General features: G+C 32.2%; 1 protein-coding gene across 2 annotated transcripts in view; it reads left to right on the top strand.

The window, feature by feature from the left end:
- The first annotated feature begins 2,999 nt into the window (after nt 1-2,999).
- LOC129228048 (rho GTPase-activating protein 45-like) overlaps nt 3,000-23,080 on the top strand; it is a 190,887-nt gene continuing 170,806 nt past the window's right edge. Inside the window, exon 1 of one of the 2 annotated variants that reach the window (XM_054862681.1) lies at nt 3,000-3,202. In XM_054862681.1, the coding sequence (XP_054718656.1) occupies nt 3,062-3,202 (141 nt within the window). In that variant the 5' untranslated portion in view covers nt 3,000-3,061. Of the gene's footprint in view, nt 3,203-21,522; nt 21,606-23,080 lie in introns of those variants that run through there. The other variant, XM_054862682.1, reaches the window with a different exon arrangement.

The following is a 23,080-nucleotide window of genomic DNA, read 5'->3' as shown; positions in this document are numbered from 1 at the left end:
CTTGTGCGGAGAAATTTTTTTAAACATCTGCAGCAGAAGTGATTGGGACACATTTAATAAATAAAAAGATTAAAAAGTACTCGTTTATCTACAATTCTTTTTCAATTTTAAAAGTAACAGAATCTACTGTCGAGATAAGATCCATATATCTGAATGTTTGAAAACCTGTGAATCTGCAAAACCTTCTTTATCTTCATAAACGTGCTTTGTTGGATTTTATGAGTGAAATATTTTCATTAAGGCATAGTTACAATGTGAAGCATTCAGCCCTTAGATGAATATTTCACTTACATAAAATAGGACGCAAAACCATGAAACAGATCATAAACACTGCTTAAAAGTTCCTCCAGTACCTTCAAAACATCTCTTGAAAAAAAAAGTCTTATCAGAGAATAAGTTCAAACATTGCAAGTATCTTCGGTATCAGCACCTTAGTATAAGTTAGTAATTTGGAAAACTCGGATTGCGGTAGTGCTACCATACAATTGTTACACCTGGCCCGACTATTGTCAAGCGTACAATCCTGAAGCATTACATCTATGTATGGGAGAAAGTTCGTTGAAACCTATTCCCAAAGTTGTCCTGATGATGAAGAATGTAAAATGTATGCCTTCATCAACCTCAAAATCACCTTAACCTGAAATGAAAACAGTTAGTTCTAGAGCAGTCTTTTAATGAAAATAATTAAATTGTATATTATTAAGAAATCTATGTGTACCAAAAGAAATGAAATAAAATATCTCTCAGACATTTTTCTATCGTGTGCATAGCAAATATATGTAACTTTCAATTTTATTGTATCCATAAACACCGCAATTACCTCTGAATAAATAATCTTTTGAAATTTTTCGACTGAAAAATATTCGTATTTGTATGATATTTATGATGATGAAAATAACATCTGAAGAGTATAAATGAGCATTTGTATAATCGAGAGACTAATATTTTCATTCTCTTCTACGATAAGGCAGCTAATATTTATGAAGAAATACGCTGATATTTTACGCAGTAATAAGTATATTTACCAAGTATAATTACCATAACAATTTATTAGCATCCAAAATTATTTTTACTAAAAAATGTTTCAGTTAAATAATGATTTTAAATTCTAATGAAAACCTTAAGGACGTTGAACGCGGAATGATTTTTCATTTCTACTCGATCTGTGTAAGTATATCAAATTCCAAACTTTAAATTTTTGAAAACCCTGAACTCTTTTTGGGACGGGGAAAATTCCTAATGTGCCAAATGAAGCACAGAATTTTACCTTATGATAAAAATTAAAAAACCATTATAAATTTTTTAAAGTATTGTAGTTGTGTATTTAAATTCGCCGAATTGACATACAAAATTTTAATCGGTTCGGAGTAAGAAATTTTTTGGGAGGTCATAGTATCGAGGCACCCCTATACGTTACGACATTTTTTGAACATCTCCGTCCTGGGGCGCCCTGATGGGAGGTCACGAGAGTTTACTGTGACCTTGAAAAAAATTCCTAATTTGGCAAATGTTGTCTGACGATTCGGCAAAATTATCATCATTCGGCGAAATTTGGAGTTCCATTCGGTAAAATTATCATCGGTGAAATTTGGAGTTCTGTTCAGCAAAATTATCATTATTCGGCAAAAAGTTTGAGTTCCAATCGGCATATTGAGAATTTCCGCCCTCCCAAAAATTTAAGTTCGGGGCTCCCTTGCCTCCGTTAAAAAGGTAGAGGTGCTAAACTCATTTTTTGAAACTTTATACAGAATGGAAAACTCATAAACTAGATGACAACGAGTATTTCATTATTTATTTATTTTTTAATTTGTCGTTGGACCGAGTCTACCTGAAACGAAGCCATGTGTAACAGCCACCCAAACAGTATCAGTAAATGCACATCATCAACGAAACTAGAATGCCACCGGAAGCAATACAAAAAAACAGCCGCCAGAACATTAATAGTTCGCATTCTTTTCAGAAGCAATAGAGTATAATCATAAAAAACGCCAATAAAAGCGAACCAGCGACGGAAATTGGATCAGAAACAACCTCTTTAACAGCGGACGGTGCTTTTAATTACCCGTTCCATAGGGTGTTTAAAGGGTGGATGAGAACGGGCTGAGTATTCTGTTTTCTTTTCTTGTCCTGGATTTTTCAATGGAAAAAGAGCTCGTAGTAAAACAACTCTACGGAAGTCGATCCGTGGTCTTTATTTTACCAAACACGAAGGTCGGGGTTGAACGTCATGGCCATCTAGCCAACCGTAACCGCCGGCACCTCAGTGACGTCACTACGATCTTCTGCGTTACGTCAGACGCAGACGATTTTCAAACGCTGAAGCGCGTGTTGAATGTTTCAGAGCTCATTTATCCGCCTCTGAGTTCGCTCGGAGTGAGTGCTCGCTTGAGTTTTGTTTGTTAGTTTTTTTCTATATTTTTGCGCTCTTCGTTCCATATGGATATCACGGTAACTGTGACTGTTTGATTTAAATATCGCCCTACATCGATTTGTGGATTTTACTTTGTGATGAAAACTGTGCACTTTATCTGTGACGAAACATGTGTTTTTAAATTCGACAGTTAGAACTGATTGTGACTTATCAATTAAAATTTCTTTCGTTTTTACTTTTTAGAACGCAACACAACTGCAAAAAAAGATTGAGAAAATAATTTTTCGGATAAATTAAGTTGTGGACATTTTTTACTTGGATTACCTTTTTATGCAAAACTACAAAAAAAAAATACTGTGGTCACTTCACTTTTCTTCATCAATTAAATTTCAAAGTTTTGTTACATTGTTCATCACATTAGAAGCATTTATCGAACTGGAGGTTTTTCATTTTGGAATATGGAATCATGTATTTCAATGAAAAATATAAATGTAGTTTTTAAATTATAAATGAACTAAAACCTCCTTCGTTGAAATGGGAATTTTTGAACACGAATATGTTACATAAAACGAGCATGAAGAATTTTCTGGAACTAATTCTTTTGTGCGCGGTAATGGTTAGAGTTTTGCATAAAAAGGGCGCTATTTAAATGCAAAACTGGCTAATTCAATAGCAAAAAGGCACGAAGCCATGACCAAACTGAAAAGGTCAGGTTCTATGGATTTTGGGAATGGCAACATGGCTAACATGCTTGATGTAGCCAAAGCTCTTTGTCTAGCATGCAAGCAAAGAAGCAAGCCAAAAAGGAGTTTCAGTCTCTTCCAAATTAAGGTAAGAGAATTTTAAATTCCGGTAAAAAATCCATTATTTCAATCAAACTTTATAGAACCTTAAGGTTATTATATTTGATAAAAATATTTACATTCTCAATATCTTCCTGTACGTAAATAATATTTTCCATTGGTGCACAACGTTTTGCTATGTGTTACCTTACCAATAACAGGTCGTGCTACCGAAAGAAGTCTGAACCTAGTTTTATCTTTTGACTAGCTATACCCGCACGGCTTTGCCCGTAGTAGAAAATTAAAAGGTCATTTGGTTTGCCTGTATATTTACAAATAATTTATAATGAAAATCTCGCCAATTTGCTATGTTAATTTGCTCGCCCATGTTACGGTTGAACGTGAGGATAATTTGGTAATTTACTCGTCCATGTTATGATACTTTGCTCTGTAAAATGTTCTTAAAATTGGAATAGAGAAAAAACAAATTTGAATTTTCGAAAAATCGCTTCGAGGAGCACACCCCCATGCTACAAACTAATTTTGTGCCGAATTTCATCGGTCCAACGGTCTAGGTGCTTTGCGCGTCACAAAGATACGGACGGAGATCCCGATGTCCAGACAGAGAGACTTTCAGCTTTATTGTTAGTAAAGACTAGCTGTTTAGTCGTAGTTTCTTAACTCATGCTAATTTTCTCTCAGAATGTTCATTGGTGGATCCTGTTTCAATAATTTCCAAAATTTAATGCCTATTTAGTTTGTTTAAAACAATGTTTTCTCGTCCTTATGATTTTTTCACCGAAAACCTAGAGCCTATTTTCATTGTTACAGTATCAAAAGTGTTCAGTAATGAAAAGGCCTATATTTATTAATGTAGAAATAAAGAGATGGAAAAAGCCTTAAAGCATCATTATTTAAGTGAAATGACATTAGTTTGGGTAATTTAAGGGTATCTCGTCGCCTTAAGGGAGAATGAGGAAGATCTCGTTAATATTTGAGTACTTAATCATTTTCCCACCAGAAATATTTACTTTTAAATAAATACCGCATTGTGTAATATTTTGTTTGCTTTTTTTTTTGCTTTCAAAAACCATACATCGAACAAATGCAATTAAAAAAATAACTTAGCGTTCACTTCTACTTCAATCTCGAAACGCATTGTTATTTATTCTATTGTTATATATTCTACAGTAAAAATCTAGAAACGAACGGAGAAACTTGGTAAAATACTGATTAACTGAAAATTACCAAAATCCAAAGCATTTATTACCGTTGTCAATATAAATATTAAATTTATGCTTTATAAAGTATGAATAATTTACTTAATATACTAGTTTTTTCCTTATTTTCTTGCTCAATATCTGAATTTTAAGAGCTATGATCAATTTGACTTCGATTTACAATTATTTTAGGATGTTATAATACAGTTGTTTTCATACAACTTTAACGTGTTTTATTAAACAATTCGAGATTTCTAAAATATCGAAATTACTATATCTTTGTAAAAATTTTATTGCATAATTTTTTCATTGAAACGCATTTTTTAAGCTTTTGCTAATAACTGTGCGTCAAAGATGAGAATGTTTCTTAACTTTATATCTTACAAAAGTGATTCATCATTTTTTTACTCGTTTTAAAACTTTCTGTACATATACTTTTAAAACTCTTTTTTCTTTGAATATGAAAAGATGTTTTTATTACAAAGGTAAAATTTTACGACACCTTTTATTTTGGTTGTCTCATCATCATCATAGTTGGCTCGACAGCCCAGGGTGGGCCAAGGCCTTCCTTTGGAGAATCTTCCAAGACGTCCTACTTTTTGCCTGGGTTTTCCAATTTTTAACTTTGAGAATATCGAAGTCAGATTCAACAGAATCCAACCATCTCATTTTTGGTCGTCCCCTTCCTCGAATTGTCACAGGTTTTGCAGCAAAAACTTTTTTTACTGGGTTTTCTTCGTTCATTCGAGAGACATGGGCCACCCAGTTCATTCTCCCAATTTTTATGCATTTTATTATGTCAGGTTCTCTAAACAATCTGTAAATTTCAAAATTGAATCGTCGTCTCCAGACACCGTTCTCATTGATGCCTCCAAAAATGCTTCTTAAAACCTTTCTCTTTTGGTTGTCTATTCTCAGATTTATTTTTAAATCGGGACATTTAAAATGCATGCCATAAGAACAAATTATTGCTACTTCATTTTTTTTAAAGTGTTCATTTTACTGAAAAAAAAGTATAATTTATAAATTTTATGTACTTTACATTCATCATTGTTTCAAAAACAGAACTGAAACATCAACCTTAATTTAAAAAAAAAAATGTCTGAGAAATCAGTGTTGATTGTACTACAGTGTGGTACCGAGATTTTTGTTCAGAGAGAAAAATTCGTTGATCTAGAGCATAGAATTTTGACGTGTTAGCAAAGAAGTAATAGTTTTTTATAATGTGATTGCAGCTTAAACCTCTAAACATATCGATTTACCTATTTCTTTTTGCTGAATTTCAACAAATAAAAATTTAAAAAGGAAACATAGTAACTTCAAATTCTAATTTGAAGTGTTAAACATTGTGGCGCAATTTTATAAAATAAATTTGTAGTGTTTAAAATATTTTATAATCAATATTTTGGATTTTAGTAAGTAATTCTCTTCTCCGTTTATTGTTTGAGAGCATTATTTCACTACTAACAAACCCTCGTATCACGAGAAATAGTAAAACCCAGCCCTGAAAGGCCCTAAAAACATCCCATTGTAATTTTGAATAGCATTTGCTTAAACGTCAACAAGATTCATATTCCATAATGACAGAATATATGCATTATATTTCGTTTACTGCTCTATTTCTGTTTTATTTATTATTTTTTATTTTATGATATTAGTGTTCAATTTGTTTCTCATTCATTCATAATTTTTAATTGTTAAACTTTGCACAACATTCATCATCAATTTATTCGGGAAACAATTTTTTGCCCAACATTTTTGTAAACACGGCATTAACTTTTTTAAAGAATAATCAATATTTTTGAGTGTATTTTCAGATTTCACATTCTTTTCGGATACTTTTGTGGCAATATTTTAGCATCAAATGTATTTCATTTTGAAAACATCAAATGTAGCTTTTTTTCTGCCCGCATGAAAAAATATTGCAGCAAGAGATGTGCAAATTTTATGTTTAAGTACATTGGTGAAAACTTTTATTCAAAGCCTTTTTTGAGCCTGCTGACCAGTAAACGTAAAAGAGAGAAGAAACGAGCTGATGTGTGCATCACATGGCTTCCTTTTACTCCAATTTAATGTAATTTCCCCATTACTGGCAATTTTAATGTGATTCAATAGTCTACTCTCTAAATCTCACCAACAGTGGCCAAATTGAAACAGATTAAAATAAAAAAAATCGCCAAGTTGGCGACAAAACTTGGCGACCAAAAGACTGACGATACATCGTCAAGTGTCCGCCAAATTATAACACCACTTGAGTTTACATCGAAATTAACAATGATTCCCCCCCCCCCAAAAAAAGGGGGGGGGGGGAAAGACCCCCTTTAGAAACACCCGAAAGCAACCAAAAGGGGAGGTGCACTAGGAGTCTACGTACCAAATTTCAACTTTCTAGGCCATTCCGTTCTTGAGTTATGCGACATACATACGCACATACGCACATACATACATACGTACATACAGACTTCACGAGAAAATTCGTTATAATTAACTCGGGAGTCGTCATTATGGATATTTCGCGTGTCTATACGTTCTTAGGCACTTATCCACGTGTGGTCGAGTCGAAAAAAAAACTCAATATTCATTCGGGGGCGAGTAAAATGGAAATTAAAATTATTTTCATTTGAAAACACTGATTTAAATAACAACTGTTAGGATTCATACATTATTTTTTTTTTAAAAATGAAGTGCTTTTAGATCATTATAATCAAAAACAACATCGTTTAATTGCTTAAAACTTGCAGACTAGGTACATATGTACGTGTGGTCGGGTCGAAAAAAAACTCAACATTCATTCGGGGGCGAGTAAAATGGAAATTAAGGTCGATTTTGGAGTGAAATTTTTTTCGCGAATACAATACTTCCTTTTTTGTAAAAGGAAGTAAAAAGGTTAAAAGAAGGTTTAATGCATCTTTGAAATATCGCTAAAAATAAAAATGAATATTCAGAATCCATGCAGTTTGTTAGGAATTGCGTTCTGCATTTTTTAAAATTTAGAACACCATCCAATTTTTAGATAAAAGGCTGTATGTTTTATATAATAGGAGAAAGGGGTAATGTTTTGAATTGTTCAAAAACAAAATAATGCTTTTTTTTTAACCAATTGCACTTCAGAAGCTGTTCGAATCACTTCTACCCATTTCATCAGTTCCAGTATTCATAAATAAATTAAATTCTATACGTAGTTCAATATTTACTTGGTTTTGACGGGGTACGTTCCAACCTCATGAAAAAATTTATTTAAAAAATATATTTTCACATGTATCGAATTAAGTGCTCTCCAAATTAATGAAATTTTCAAAATAATATGCAAAACAACCAGAACTTTCCCCGATCTCAATGGATAATTTTAAGTGCTTTATTTTTTTTTAACTTTCTATTTGGCAAAGAAACTCATTTTGCCTTACACTTCTTTCAAAGGTATTTTTCTAAAAAATCCAGCCTGCTGTCATTGTAGTTGTATTTATTATTATTATGATCATTACATTATAAAATAGAAATCGTTGTTATTATTATCATTATTAATATCAAAGATATAGCTAGGATTTTTTTTTTTTTTTTTTTTTTTTTCTTTTCTTGGCATGAAAATAGTCCTGGACATTTTTAGTGAAGTGTAATTATTTTTGGAAGAATGAAATGTACGAAAATAGTAAATATTTCTTAGTGGTCAATTTCATTACAAAAAAGAAAAAAAAATATTTTGCTAAGGATGAATATGCAGAGAGATGGTAGGTAACGAAGAGATGTGTACCATTTTGATTTTTTAAATTTTTAAATGCCAATCATTTTAAATTTAATAAAGTTGAAAAAACTTCCGAGTCCAGTATTCCTTACATTCGAGTTGCTTTTTCCCCTATTTTCAGTTTTATTCAAGATACAAAACGTGAAAATACGTTTGGCTAATTTTTTGCAGCTTATTTCCGATTTCTCAACGCGTGAAATACGCTAATAGGGGTGTTAAAAATCTGTCTCATTACTATTATTGTTATTATTATTATTATTACTCTTACTATTATTGTTATTATTATTATTATTACTCTTACTATTATTGTTATTATTATTATTATTACTCTTACTATTATTGTTATTATTATTATTATTACTCTTACTATTATTGTTATTATTATTATTATTACTCTTCCAATATTGTTATTATTATTATTATTACTCTTACTATTATTATATTCTGTAAAATATTAATCATTATTAGTTGAAATTATTAATATTAATATAATCTCTCTGGTTATTAAATATTATCCATTGCAATTACGTTTTATACATGACTAACTATTTTCGTGGTAAAGTATTTAGGCATAAGTTCTGTCAAGATTCTAACTGACCTAGAAAGTTAACCTTTTAATTGTCTGTGCATTTTTATGCTGTCTTTCATTTTTCTCTAATAAGTTAAATGTTCGGCTGCAAAAACAACTAACATAATAGGTTCATCATCCTCAATGTAGAGTAAAGAAAATTAATTCAATTTTCGTTACGAAGTCAAGATGACGGTGTCATTTGTTGATTTCCATGTAATACCTTTTCGAACGGAGTTTTTCAACCGGTTGCCCGTAAACTATACAATATAACATTAAAAAAATATTGTTTTACAAATTAAATGACATGCCATGACATGCCACTAAAAATAATATATACTTACCTTTGCGCGCAACCCCCCCCCCCCCCCCCCAAAAAAAAAAAAAACGTACTAGAAAAGTTAAAGTTTGCCCAAATGCTGACGTTTGTTTAGGGCTTTTTTCAATGCAAAAAAAAAAAGTTTTTGAGGAATTACGCTTAAGAATTGCTGAATGGTTTTGAAACATTGCTTGTTAATGTTATTATATTTTTTGAAACATAATTTTTTCCTCTCTTTTCGAATAGTTGTACTTTACAGTTAATTACTCCATGTTTCTAAAAGTTATAATTTTGAATAAATTACATCTTTTCAAGCTTTTTTATTCATAGTGAGTATTATACGGTGAAAAACGTCCCTAAATCGTAATATTTTAAATGTTATACCATAACACATGAAGCAATCATCAAAAAATAATCTATGCAGAAATAAAGGTACGAAGTTGTAATATGAAAAGCAAACAATGAAAAACAAATTGTTAAGTATCTTTCCTTCATGAAAGTAACTAATACACAATTGAGAATAAATATATCAGCTACTCTATTTATTTAGTTAGTACCGGCTGGGCTTTAGAAATTTCTGACGTACTTGATTTCCGGAAAGTAAGCATTTCTGTTCCGTGAAAGGATGAGAGTTTATTTTTAGTTAAAAAAATACGCTGAAAATGCTTTTCTAATTTTAAACGAGCTGATGTGTGCATCACATGACTTCCTTTTACACCAATTTAATGTTATTTCCCCTTATTGGAAAATTTAATGTGATTCAATAGCTAACTCTCTAAATATCACCAACAGTGGCCAAATTGAAACCAGATTTAAAAAAAAAAAAGAAACCGCCAGATTTTTCGCCAAGTTGGCGACAAAGCTTGGCGACCAAAAGACTGTCGATATATCGCCAAGTGTCCGCCAAATTATAACACCACTTGAGTTTGCATCGAAATTAACAATGATTTCCCCCCAAAAAGGTGTGAAACACCCCCTATGGAACATCTGAATGCAACTAAAAGGAGAGGTGCACAACTAGACCCCACTAGGAGTCTCCGTACCAAATTTCAACTTTTTAGGGCATACCGTTCTTGAGTTATGCGACATACATACGCATATACGCACATACATACATACGTACATACGGTCGTCACGAGAAAAGTCGTTGTATTTAACTCGGAGAATGTCAAAATGGATATTTCGAGTGTCTATACGTTCTTAGGCACTTATCCGCGTGTGGTCGGGTTGAAAAAAAACTCAACATTAATTCAAGGGTGAGCAAAATGGAAATGAAGGCCGAATTTTGAGTGAAATTTTTTTCGCGAATACAATACTTCCTTTTTTGTAAAAGGAAGTAAAAGTACCTTCAAAATAATTCAACTTTTTCCGCACGTGATAAAGCAACCACCGCTGTGTCCTGCTAACGACTATTGTCTTAGAAATACAGGATGTCCGAAAAGTTGTTGACACATTTTAAAAATTTATAGAAAAACAACAAATTTTGGAATGAATATGCGGTTTGTGCCACAATGTTTCACTGGTTCAAGAATTGTTTAAGACATTGTAAAAAAAGAGTAACGTGCGTTGTCCACAAACGGTGCACATATTTAACTCCGGTAATGGAAGGTATTGCTTTCTGTTTAATAATATGACTAAGCACCTCACATAACGTTTGTTTATTTTATTGAGACGATACAGCGATTATTTATAATAACAATTCCTTGTTTTTCTTTTTTACCCTTTTCCTTTTTTACAATGTCATAAAAAATTCTTAACCTGTGAAGTATTATGGCGCAAACCGCAGATTCATTCAACAACTTGCTGAAGACTCGAGAATGGCAGAAAAAATGAAGCTTTTAGTGCAAGTGAAATAAAAGAATGCGAAAATAGTAGTGTTTATTACCTTTAAAATTTTAAGCTGAAAAACAAATTACCAAGATGAAATGAACTTGTCTTTTTTCTTTAAATAACTCCCATGTGTAGAAAACCTGAATTTGATTTGTTCAAATAAATGAATCATAATTTACACTAAATTTATTAACACCTTCCTCTATTTATCAATGAATTTATGGTCTCAATTTATTAAAATAAATGATGTTGCGGTTAAGATTTGTTAATCAATTTCGTTTAAATGTTTGAAAAATAATTTTATAATAATAATAATAATTAATATTATTATTATTATCATTATTATTATTATTATTGATTGAAATATTTAACTTAATTTCCATTGCTATTTCCGCGACATACTCTCACATTTAACTATAAAAATGTTTAAAAAGAAAAAAAAAACTGAAACGTGTTTACAAGAGAAACCAAAACAATCTATTAAACTTTTTACGACGAAATCAATACTTGTCATGAAGGCGGTTTCGAACGTTTCTTTAGTATTATATTCAGTGAAAAATATAGACACTTATTCACTACCGTTATATTAAATATTTATGCGTAATTTACGTGACTGTCCTTCAAACCAAGTAAAATCATCTTTTCCATAGTAGTACCTTATGTTGCAGAATTGTTAAAAGTAATACTTATCAAAAAGTGTAGTTAAAGTGCAACCAGTTATAATTTAGGATCTTTAACGCCACGTATGCTTTTCTTTTCCTTTCAGTGTTACTTCAAACGGGCTACCAATTATTAAAAAGAAGTAACATTTTATAAAATCGTATACTGCTTTTTGTCAAACGTTGTTACCTATTAGAATATAGAGCTATTGATTGAAAATAATAATCATTAGAAAAACAAAAAGACAATTTCTATTTAAAGAATAAAATAAATTTCATTCGAAGAACAAAACAAGATATTTAGTTCCAAAATTTTGACTACTAATTGCAAGACGATCTTAGCTTACTACTTCTTCCTTAAATCAACGCGCTTTTTTCTCACATTTTAAAGGTACGTATAAACAAAAAACAATATATCAATGTTCTTGATTTAGTAACTAAGTACTGAATTGGAACTGCACGTTTTAAAATTTTTATGCAGCAAGTAAATGCATATTATTACGTTTTTATAAATTAAAATTTTGTCTAAATTTTTTTGTAAATGGGTGTTTTAACTTTAACTGTACTGTGTACTTATCTGCAAAACTATCAATATAATATTTTCCATAGAGCGTTTACTGCTAATATTTGTTTCTTAGTAATTGCGAGTCACGCACTTTTTATGTCACTGAAGTAACATTTATTTCACTAATCTTATTTTAAATGTCGAAATGAAATTAATATGTAAAAAACTCTAGTTTAAAAATTGTTCCAAATACTTGACACTGAACATTAAGAAAAAACAAGATAGCATTTACGAATGAAATTAGACTTTTTTTTTTTTCATTTTTCGTAAATTTTCGAAACCGATTTTCACATCCGAAGGTAGCATATTGCACTACAACTTGTTTTCAAAACATTTTAATTAGATATTATCTAAAACGGAGACATTTTTTATGCCTCTACAAGCAAGTTTGACTCTTTGAAAACCGAAACTAAGTTTCGAATATTAGTTAATATTTGCGCATTATACTCTTTTATTTTTCTATCTTAAATAAAAATTTAATGTCATGGAAAATGACGGAAATTTGAAAAATAAATGTTTTTTGAATTTAAAATTTCAAACATTCTAAGGTTAATAAATCAAAATAGTATATATTCTTCTTTTCTTCCGTATCTTCCATCTCGTCCTTAGAAAGTTAGTATTTTTATAGAATTGATATTACAGTCTAAAGTGTTTTCGTAAATCCTATTGCTCCGAAATAAACTTTGTTCCTCTGAAAAATTTCGAGGATTAATTTATCTCCATGGAAAAAAATTAAAAAAACCGTAGCAATATCCCTGAGCATAAATAGAACTCATGTTAATTTTTAGCGAGAAAATAGACGTTATGCCATTTTCACTTAAAACTTAACTGCGTCCCGTTGTATCGTAAAACATTATTTGCTTTGAAAGGGAGTTATCACTCGAGTTAAATTTATAACTATATGAAGAGACTAGTGTTTCCGTAACAACTGCTGTTTTCACTATTGGTTCTAATCGTACCTTTGCTACTAATTTTAATCGTTTACAACGATTAAGTAGCGAAATAGTCAAAGCAAATTTAAGAAAATAAAGACAATTCCGCCTCCTCAAAAAAAATTGAATAATATTTCTAAAAATATGTTGGAAATCTTAAAAATATCTCCTACCTTTTCGCATTTTTGTGAATGGCTTAATAGTCGGATAAATAAACTTTTAACGTAGCGAATATTAATGAAACGTTGTTGAAAGAGTGTTCACCTTCACGTGTGGAACAAACAATTTGAAGTAAATTACTCCATTCCTTCATAAATTAATGAATGCTGAAAGCTAAAATTTTGTTGATCTAATAGGAGTACTTTACTTGCGTGAGTTGTCAATTAGAATATTTTTCCCACAATCGGTTTTGGTTGTTATTTTTTAAGTGAAGTGTACCTGTCGGCAGGACGCACTTTTGAACATCAGCTTTAAAGTTTTGAATCATAGCTACATATCTTCCGAGTCTACTGCTAAAAATCTCAATAGTTTACATTTCTAATAAAAAATGTTTAGTGTTAGTTTCAACGCGAAATAAATAGTGAGCCATTCCACAAAAAATCACATTTTGTTCTGCCCGCCTAAATTGAATTTCAAAAGTAGTATTCAAAAGTGTAATAAATAACATTTTTTTTTGTGAGAAATCACACATAGGGGAGACTGGGGATACTTGATCCCTAGGGATACATGATCCCACAACCAAAAATGTACCAAAATCATAAAAAAGGGGTTTGAAACCTGACGATTATGTTAAAGCTATACTTGTGCATAAAAACTGGCAACACTTATTTTTTTCAGCCATTTTGTTTTAGCTCAAGAAATGATTGTCTGAATGTGTCAAAGGAAACTTTTTTTTATTAAAGCATTCTAAAGTTTACATTATCCGTTACATACAACTTTAAAAAAATATCCAAGTGTAATGTTAAAGTACAGAAAGTCTTTTAATAACAGAGACATGTTTTTAGTTAATTGCCACTTATTGTTAATAATAGAACAAGTATGTTTGTAAAAATTGCATATAAGGGATACTTGATCCCTTCGTTTAGAGCAGTGTTTCTTAATTTGTTTTGAAAGTAGAATCCTTTTTAGCATCAACTTTTTTCGTGGAACCCCTGGTTTTTCCTCAATCGTTTAGTTTGCTAGCAATATTCTAGGAATGATTTATTATTTTCAAACAAAAGTACGTATTTTGTTTAAAAAGAATATTCTAAAACTTAAAAAAAGTAATTTCAAAATCAGCACAAATTTCTCCAAAATACTAGAACTCTATTTCAATTTTTTTTTTCAAGTTTTAATTTTAATGCTACGAGTGGTAACTGTTTTTTCTATGGCAAATACATCCTTAACGTGTGTGCTCTGAAAGCTGCATTCTCATATCAGGTTCAGTACTTAGTGGTAATATTACCTACCCAGCCTCTCCTTTATGTGTGATTTCTTAGACAAATTTTTTTTTAAACATATTTTGGAATGAAATACGTATAGAGTTGTTATGTACGAGTAAAATGTCTGCTTTTTCGTGGAATGTTCCCAAAGCAAGTGAAAATGCTAAAAACATTCCTGAAAAAATTCTTGAAAATCTTCAATATATCTCCTTTCTGATGGCATCTCTGAGAACGTCTTAAGAACTTAACAAATGAACTTCTATCTACAAAGATATCAATGTAGTGTATTTGTTCAAAATAAAGCACACTTGTTATTTCTACAGTTCAAGCCTGTAGTAAACTAGTATCTTTTCACACACTAACAGTAGCATTGGTTACGATATACTTTCTACGTTTCTGAAATTCTTTACATACCGCAGAAACCACTTTAGAAACCACTTTCGCTATATGGGAGTTGCAAACCATTCTGTAATGCTTTGTAGATAGAATGGCGATTGCGAAAAAAGTTGTGGTTGTTGAAGATTAATCGCAGAAGAGGTTTTGGGGGTTAATCGCAGGAAGCGTTTTCAGCAACTGTTATGACCTTTGAATAGGTTTGACAGAATGTGTTTTAGGTTCAGGTAAATGCATTAAAATATCTAAGAGTCAAGGTTTTTTTTCCGAAAAACATTTATGTGTATGTGGGGAATTTTACAAGCTATTTTTGTACATTCTTTTGAAAAAGTTGCTTCACGGTTGGTAAAAAATGCTTGTTTTAAATATTGCGGTTTATCAAACGAAAAGAAAAAACTCATTTGTGAGATAAACACTACGTAATTTTTCAGAAAAGGTTTTATTGAAGTCAGCGAAAAGCATTGAATGAAGATTTTTTATTCTCTTTTATTTTTAAATTCAATTTTCTCTTTCTCTCTTCTTTTCAACTTTTATACAAAAAAAAAGATAGAAATTATGCGGACTTTTAATTACAGTAGAACCTCGATGACTCGGTCTTCGTTCATCCGTATTTCCGGATTATCCGGATAAAATTCAGACGCAAAAAAAAAAAAAAAAAAAAAAAAAAAAAACTTGTGTTCATATAGATAATTTTTAATTATGATAGTAAGCACGTAGCTATAATGTAGTACATGAATGTAGTTCATCAAATTCACTTTTCACTTTGATTTAATGTGCAGCTCCTGTACAGGTCGTTAAAAAGTAATGTTAATCGAAGATACAACTACAGAAGAGGTTCAAGTTAATCGCAAGAAGCGTTTTTAGCAATTGCTGTGACCTTTGAATAGGATTGACAGAACGTATTTAAGTTCAGATATTTGCATTAAAATATCTAAGAGTCAAGGTTTTTTTCGAGAAGCATTAGTGTGTATGAGGAGAATTTTATAGTTTTGCAACATTTTGAAATGTTTACGTCACGGTTAGCAAAAAATGCATAGATGAAACAAATTTAATTCCTGAGATATACATCAGGTAATTTTTCAGAAAAGCTGGTATTTAAGTCAGTGAAAAGCATCGAATTAAGATCTTTTTCTTTAAACAAAGTTTTCTCTTTTTTCTCCATTTTCACGTGAAAAATGAGCTGATGTGTGCATCACATGACTTCCTTTTACTCCAATTTAATGTCATTTTCCCATTATTGGCAATTTTAATGTGATTCAATAGTTTACTTTCTAAATATCACCAACAATGGCCAAATCGAAACCAGATTTTTAAAAAAAAATCGCCAAATTTGTTGCCAAGTTACCGACCAAACTTGGCGACCAAAAGACTGGCAATATATCGCCAAGTGTCCGCCAAATTATAACACCAGTTGAGCTTACATCGAAATTAACAATGAATTTCCTCCAAAAAAGGACAGAAGACCCCTTTAGGAACACCCAAATGCAACCAAAAGGGAAGGTGCACAATTAGACCCCACTAGGAGTCCACGTACCAAATTTAAACTTTCTAGGACATTCTGTTCTTGAGTTATGCGACATACATACACACATACATACGCACATACGCACATACATACGTACATACAGAAGTCACGAAAAAACTCGTTGTAATTAATTCGGGGATCATCAAAATTGATATTTCGGGTGTCTGTACGTTCCTAGGCATATATCCACGTGTGGTCGAGTCGAAAAGAAAACCCAACATTCATTCGGGGGTGAGCAAAATAGAAATTAAGGCCGATTTTTGAGTGAAAATTTTTTCGCGAATACAATACTTCCTTTTTGTAAAAGGAAGTAAAGAGTACACTTTTATTTATTTATTTATTTATTTATTTTTTCAAATTTCTTCTGCAACATTGTTCGTTGTTTTCTCCACAAAAATATTTTATGTATTCTTAAAAAGAAGTAGCTAAACAGTTGGAGAAAATGCGTCGCTATTATTATTTTGCTCTTGAAAGCCCGTTTAAAACAAGTTAAGTTTCAATTAGTTATTTAGAAAATTAAAAAATATATATCTGTCTGAAACTTTTCTGTTTTCCATTTAGGACCTTTTTTGCCCTCGTGGTTCTAATGGGAATCGGGTATTGCATCATTGGGAAATAATAATACCATGAATTGATTAACTGTTGTGTTGTGTGTTTGATGTAGCTGGTATAAATCCTTCTATTAGATTCTACAATTGAAAACGTATTATTCGCAAATCCCCTATAATTGAGTGAATTCAGTTAAATTAGTTTTTGCAACATAAAATACATAGGTAAAATCAATAGTTTTTGAAATTTCTTTATTGAAACACTTTTTTTTGCAACAATTCAACTTTAAGTAAAAGGATAAAATAAAAAGTGTTTTGACTGAAATAAAAGCGTGAATTATGTCCAGATAACATAATTTTCAGAAAAAGAGATTAGAGGACTTTATTTTGTGAATAGTATAGCAAAGGACCGTATTTCACTGATGATGCGATGTACAAAAAACTTTGTTGTTTTATTATTTGACTAGTGGCACCCGCACCGCTTTGCCCGTATTAGAAAAATTAAAAGGTCTTTTGGTTCGCCTTTATATTTACAAATAATGCATGGTGAATTTTCTCTCCAGTTGGCTTGTGCCCATGTTACGGTTCCACGTTATGATAATTTCGTAATTTACTCCTCCATCTTATGATAATTTTGTTCTTAAAATTGGAATAGAAAAAGAACCGCATTGAATTTTCGAGAAATCGCTTCGAGGTTCACACCCCCATGCTACAAATTAACTTTTTGCCAAATTTTATGAAAATCGGCAGAACGGTCTATGCGCAATGCGCGTCACAGAGATCCGGACAGAGTGAGATCCTGACAGACAGAGAGACTTTCAGCTTTATTATTAGTATAAAAAGAAAATACATTTCCTTTTAACCAAATATATTATCAAATAATTATATTTGCTATATAATGCTTTATTTATATATTAAGAAATCTAAGTCCAAAAAATGTAAAAAAAGACAACTGAGAGCTTTTTAAAAAATGTGTGTGTGCACTGGGGGTTAGCATCATACTATCTAAACTGAAATATTGTTGGAGTGTTGGCCTGTCTCTCTTCCAAAAATTTACAATGTGGCTTCCAAGTAAAAAAGGTCAGAAATCCCTGGTAGCATGTTTAACAAATAAAATTACGACAAAAAAATGCATATGATACGTTTGGAGCTGTATTTAGTAAAGGATAGATAAGAGTATCGCTGTATTCATTTAAAATGATAAAAATCACATTGTGGTTTTAATAAACAGGATAAGAATAGCATTGTTTCCAAGGAATACAATTATTATGGCAGTGTGCTAATTCGTAAATACGAAAGCGAGGGATTATATTATTATATAATGACGATATATTGTTGTAGTTTTGTTTAGAAAAGTGCAATAAGACCTAAATATTCTCGAAAATTTGGAGGATGTGTTTTGCGAGTTCTATCCTGAAAGCTGTATTGGATGTTCTCTGGTGGCGGGAAATCTTTTAAAGCATTTTATCAAATGTGTCCAAAGCTGTTTTCAAGCAAATATCTAGCACCTTATTTGCCTGCAATTCTTGCAAAACTGCAGTATCCACTGATGCCCTCATTAGGGATCAGTCAAGCTGGACGGGCCGTAATTCAGTTGAAGGCGACATTGGCTAATTATTTGGACTAAACCACTTCACAAAGTAGGTGCTTCAGTATCCTAGGGGAGGCGAGGGGTGCCACAAAGTACCGCGATTTCAATGTGTGTATATAATACAAATATGCTAAGGGTGCCGTGAAAAATTTTAATTCCTCAAAGGGTGCCGCGAATTGAAAAAGTTTGTGGATTCCGAGACTAAACATATGCATCAACGAGCTGTGGAAGAATTTTTTTTTTCTTTTTTTTTTCTGTATTTATCCGGGCTGTGGCGTAGGAGAGAAAATGATGGACTCCAGTTCCTTCAATTTTAGAATCTCCGAAATTTCACTTCGACTCCTTTGCCCCTAAACCAGTCCATTCAAGCATTGGAGATCTGCAGACTCGGAAGAAAAATGACCAACTCCGACTCCGATTCCTGGAAATTTAAAGCCTCCGACTCAAACTCCTTTCTCCAAAATCAGTCTGACTATGACTCCGCAGCCCTAGAAAAAGTAGAATGACTATACTGCGCCCACAAAATAAATAAATAAAATGCACAGACGGTCATTGACATGTGATAAAACGAAACGCATGAATCACACACATCTTCAAAATGGAAAGACAAAAAGTTATGTCAAAGGTGTCAATTTCTGAAAAGCCATAATTTGATTTCGGCGTCATTTATTGGCCATGGCTTTTGATTCTGTTTGATCAAACAGCTGGCCAAGGAGTCGTCGATCCGAGTTTAAGTGTACTTGGTCTATTCCACATACTCTCGCTCTAATTCCACTCCTCGTCCAACTTCCTCGTAACACATATATGAATTGCATCGTCTGCGCTGTTGGAAGACACCATCGTCTGCAATGGATGGGTGATTCGTTCTTCTTTTCTATCACCCCAGGTGAAGACGACAGAATTTTAATGATGCATATTTTATCGAGGTGAAACTACGTGTGAAACGGATGAGTGACACTCGGAGGATGAAGAGGTGTTTGATACGTATCGATGATATTTAGTCGTTGGAAAAGAGATACAGACTATATTTAATGAACTTTATTGTTTGTAACTCATCCCTTTCGGGCATATATATATATATATATATATATATATATATATATATATATATATATATATATATATATATATATATATATATGTATGTATGTATGTATGTATATATAGAGAGAGAAAGAGAGAGAGGAGGGGGGTGCACATGTGAACATGGTATGTTTCACTAGAATAACTTCAAACAAAAATTTTTGAAAAACTCCCAAGTAAGGGCAGTACCAGTCTTTTAGCAACGTCAAAAATATTTCCTTTTCCAAGATATAATGAACATTATTCCCCCCCCCCCTCTTTTTTAGGACCAATTGTTTCCAAAGAACTGTATCTTGGCTCTAGCATTTTCTGGGTTTAATATATCCTTCACATTCGAAAACCTTATGGAACTCTCCATTTTGTACTACCAACATTGTCCATTAAAGTAAAATGTTTGGTCTTTTCAAAATTTTGAATTAAATTCAAATTTCTTGTTGCACAACTATTTACAAAAGCAGACAAGTCTTATTGTATTATCCAGGAAACTTATTCGATTAAGCGGAGACCTTTAACATTACGCCTATGGGAAAATACTCGGTTCCGGAAGGTTTTATTTCTATAAGCGGGATGTTTGTTTATCCGTCAATAATTTCTTAAACAAAGACATGTTGTGTGATAACATTCAAAAATATTTATTGTATCCAACATGTTGCGAATTGCTGCATAAATTTTAAGTAAATTTGATCCAAAATTTTTATGAAGTCTTTTCGTTTCTATTGTATTATTTTTAATTTATGCAATCAAGAGTGCATCTGTATTTAATATGAGGTACTGTTCACGCTCAAAACTTTGAACCGTTTGCTAAAGTGGATTTTCTCCTGAGTTTGTTAGACAGTTGAAACAGACGAAAATGAACCTTTAAATTTCCTTACATAAAAAAAACCGTAACGTCACAGATTATTTCCAGGAAACATTACGGGATTTCTTGGGTTTTCACCAGTTTCTTTTGAAAATCAGGAATTTTTGTGAAAATGTTTCCTGAATTGCTACAAGTTTCATGAATGCAGATTTCTCATCGTGGTGAAAAATATTTATCTATCACACCAGTGCAAAAATATTCTACATGCTTAATTGCAGTCTCTGGATCTTGTAAATTTGCAAGAATTGCAAGAGAATCATTCAAGGAGATTCCAGAGTAATTTCAGGAAGGTTACTTACTGACTTTTAGCGTAGAAATTTCCTGTTTTTCGAGAAATATGTTACATCTCAGAATTTAAGCACATCAGCTATTATTTTCCAGGAACGTCTCTGATTTTTTTAATGTACATATAGTTGCAAAGATTTAAAATGGTTTCAACAACGGCCTTTTTAAAACAAATTTTAAAAAGCAGTAAAAATTTCTTACTATTTTTCAAGATTTCAGTACTGACCATTTTCAGAAAATTTGCCAGTTCTTTCCTTCTCTAAATCTGTATCGAATGACAAAGCTATAAAAGTTACTCAATATTTTTGCATCACACAGCTTAACTAAAAAATGTGTCTGTAAGCATAAAACAATTTTTTTGTAAAAGTTTGTCTATAAGCTTGAAATGGCGGATCATCTCACGAAAACTAGGTTAGTTTGTCTTCTAAACAATTTGACAATACACTAACACGATCACAAAATAGTTTTTCAATCGCATTAACTAGAAAATTGAAGTTTATGACAGAACAATCTTCCTACACTAACCCCTTTTTGTCCTTTCCAAATCAGTTCCATTACCTTTAACAATAAAATAACAGGTTGTTTGCTGTGTTATAGGTCGACACTAAGCCTTACGCTGTGTAGGTTTACCTATTCCTTTATTACGCAGTGCGAGAGTTTACAGGCGTCGCAGTTGCAATTTCAGCGTCGTAATTTGGCATCAAGTCGCCAATGTGAGTTTGTTACCTCGCCGCTTACGTGTCTGTTACAGCAACAATTCCATCAGCTTGTGATGGAAAAGTTTCTCTGGTAATGTTATTTGTTTTTGGAGAAGCGCGTTTTTGGAGCGAATTCCTTGCGCTACCTTTGTTGCTTCTGCAGCTGTGTTTGGACAAACATGACAAGAGAATTGCATCTACACACGCTTTAAGGAGGGTATTTGTGTTTAAACGCTGGCTTCCGAGAAAGTACTTCTATACTTACTGTTTGTTTCTTTGAATCAGAAATGTGAACGCTCTCTAGGGAAGACAGTCATACCCAGGCCGTCGTTTTAAATTTTTCCAGCAGTTGAGGCAAATGGTATAAATTCAATGCAAATAATGTCAATAAACCACTCCCACTTATATTCAGGGCTGCGGAATCGGAGTCAGAGTCGAAGAGTCGGAGTTTGACTGATTTTGGGGTAAAGGAGTCTTAGTCGGGGTTGGAAGTCGAAGGTTTAAAGCTCCAAGAGTCAGAGTCAAAATCGATCATTTTCCTTCAAAGACCACAACTCTGTCAGTGCTTGCGGTGTCAGAGTCAGAGACAGAGACGGAGTCGGACAGATTTTAAGGTGAAAGAGTTAAAGTCAAAGTCTAAATTTCTAAACTTTCCGGAGTTGGAGTCGGAGTCAAAATCGGTCATTTTCCCTCCGACTTCGCAATCCTGCTTTTATGTAACTGCATAAATTTTGATTTTCTTAAAGCTCAAGGGTAGTTAAGGTAGGCGAACACTCTAAATATTTTTTTCTTCTTTGTTCATCGTACCTTTCTAAAATTTTATACGATTATTAAATATGACATAAATAACACATTTTGACTACTTATTTGTTGAAAAAAAAATTCAATGGGCTTTTTTCAATAAAAAAAACCATAATTTTTGCAAAAATTATCCATTTCCTTAATACTTCCAGTGCACATTCATTTTTTCATAATTCTTAAAACTTTTTGGGCCTATCTCTTTGTTAGATGCCAGAGAGTGATATGACCCTCCAATTTTAAAATGATTAAATAAAAACAGGTTTTATAGGAAAAGTTTGAAAAATTCCCCCCCGAAAACCGTGCTTTTTGCCCCCTAAATGTAATTGATCATTATTTCAAAACAACATATTGCATGTACATGCACTTTTTACTTCCTTTTACAAAAAAGGAAGTATTGTATTCGCGAAAAAATTTTCACTCAAAAATCGCCCTTAATTTCCATTTTGCTCACCCCCAAATGAATGTTGAGTTTTTTTTTCGATTCGACCACATGCGGAAAAGTGCCTAAGAATGTATAGACACGCGAAATATCCATTTTGACCATCACCGAGGTAATTACAACGACTTTTCTCGTGACGTCTGTATGTATGTGTGTATGTGCGTATGTGCGTATGTATCTCGCATAACTCAAAAATGGTATGTCCTAGAAAGTTGAAATTTGGTACATAGACTCGTAGTGGGGTCTAGTTGTGCACCTCCCCTTTTGGTTGCTTTCGGATGTTCCTAAGGGGGTCTTTTGCACCTTTTTGGGGGGAAATCATTGTTAATATCAATGCAAACTTAAGTGGTGTTACAATTTGGCGGACACTTGGCGATATATCGCCAGTCTTTTGGTCGCCAAGTTTTGTCGCCAACTTGGCGGAAAATTTGGCGATTTTTTTTATCTGGTTT

This window comes from Uloborus diversus, chromosome 8 (assembly GCF_026930045.1).
Source record: "Uloborus diversus isolate 005 chromosome 8, Udiv.v.3.1, whole genome shotgun sequence".
Taxonomy (NCBI): Eukaryota; Metazoa; Arthropoda; class Arachnida; order Araneae; family Uloboridae; genus Uloborus; species Uloborus diversus.
This window is presented reverse-complemented; position numbering and strand designations above follow the sequence as displayed.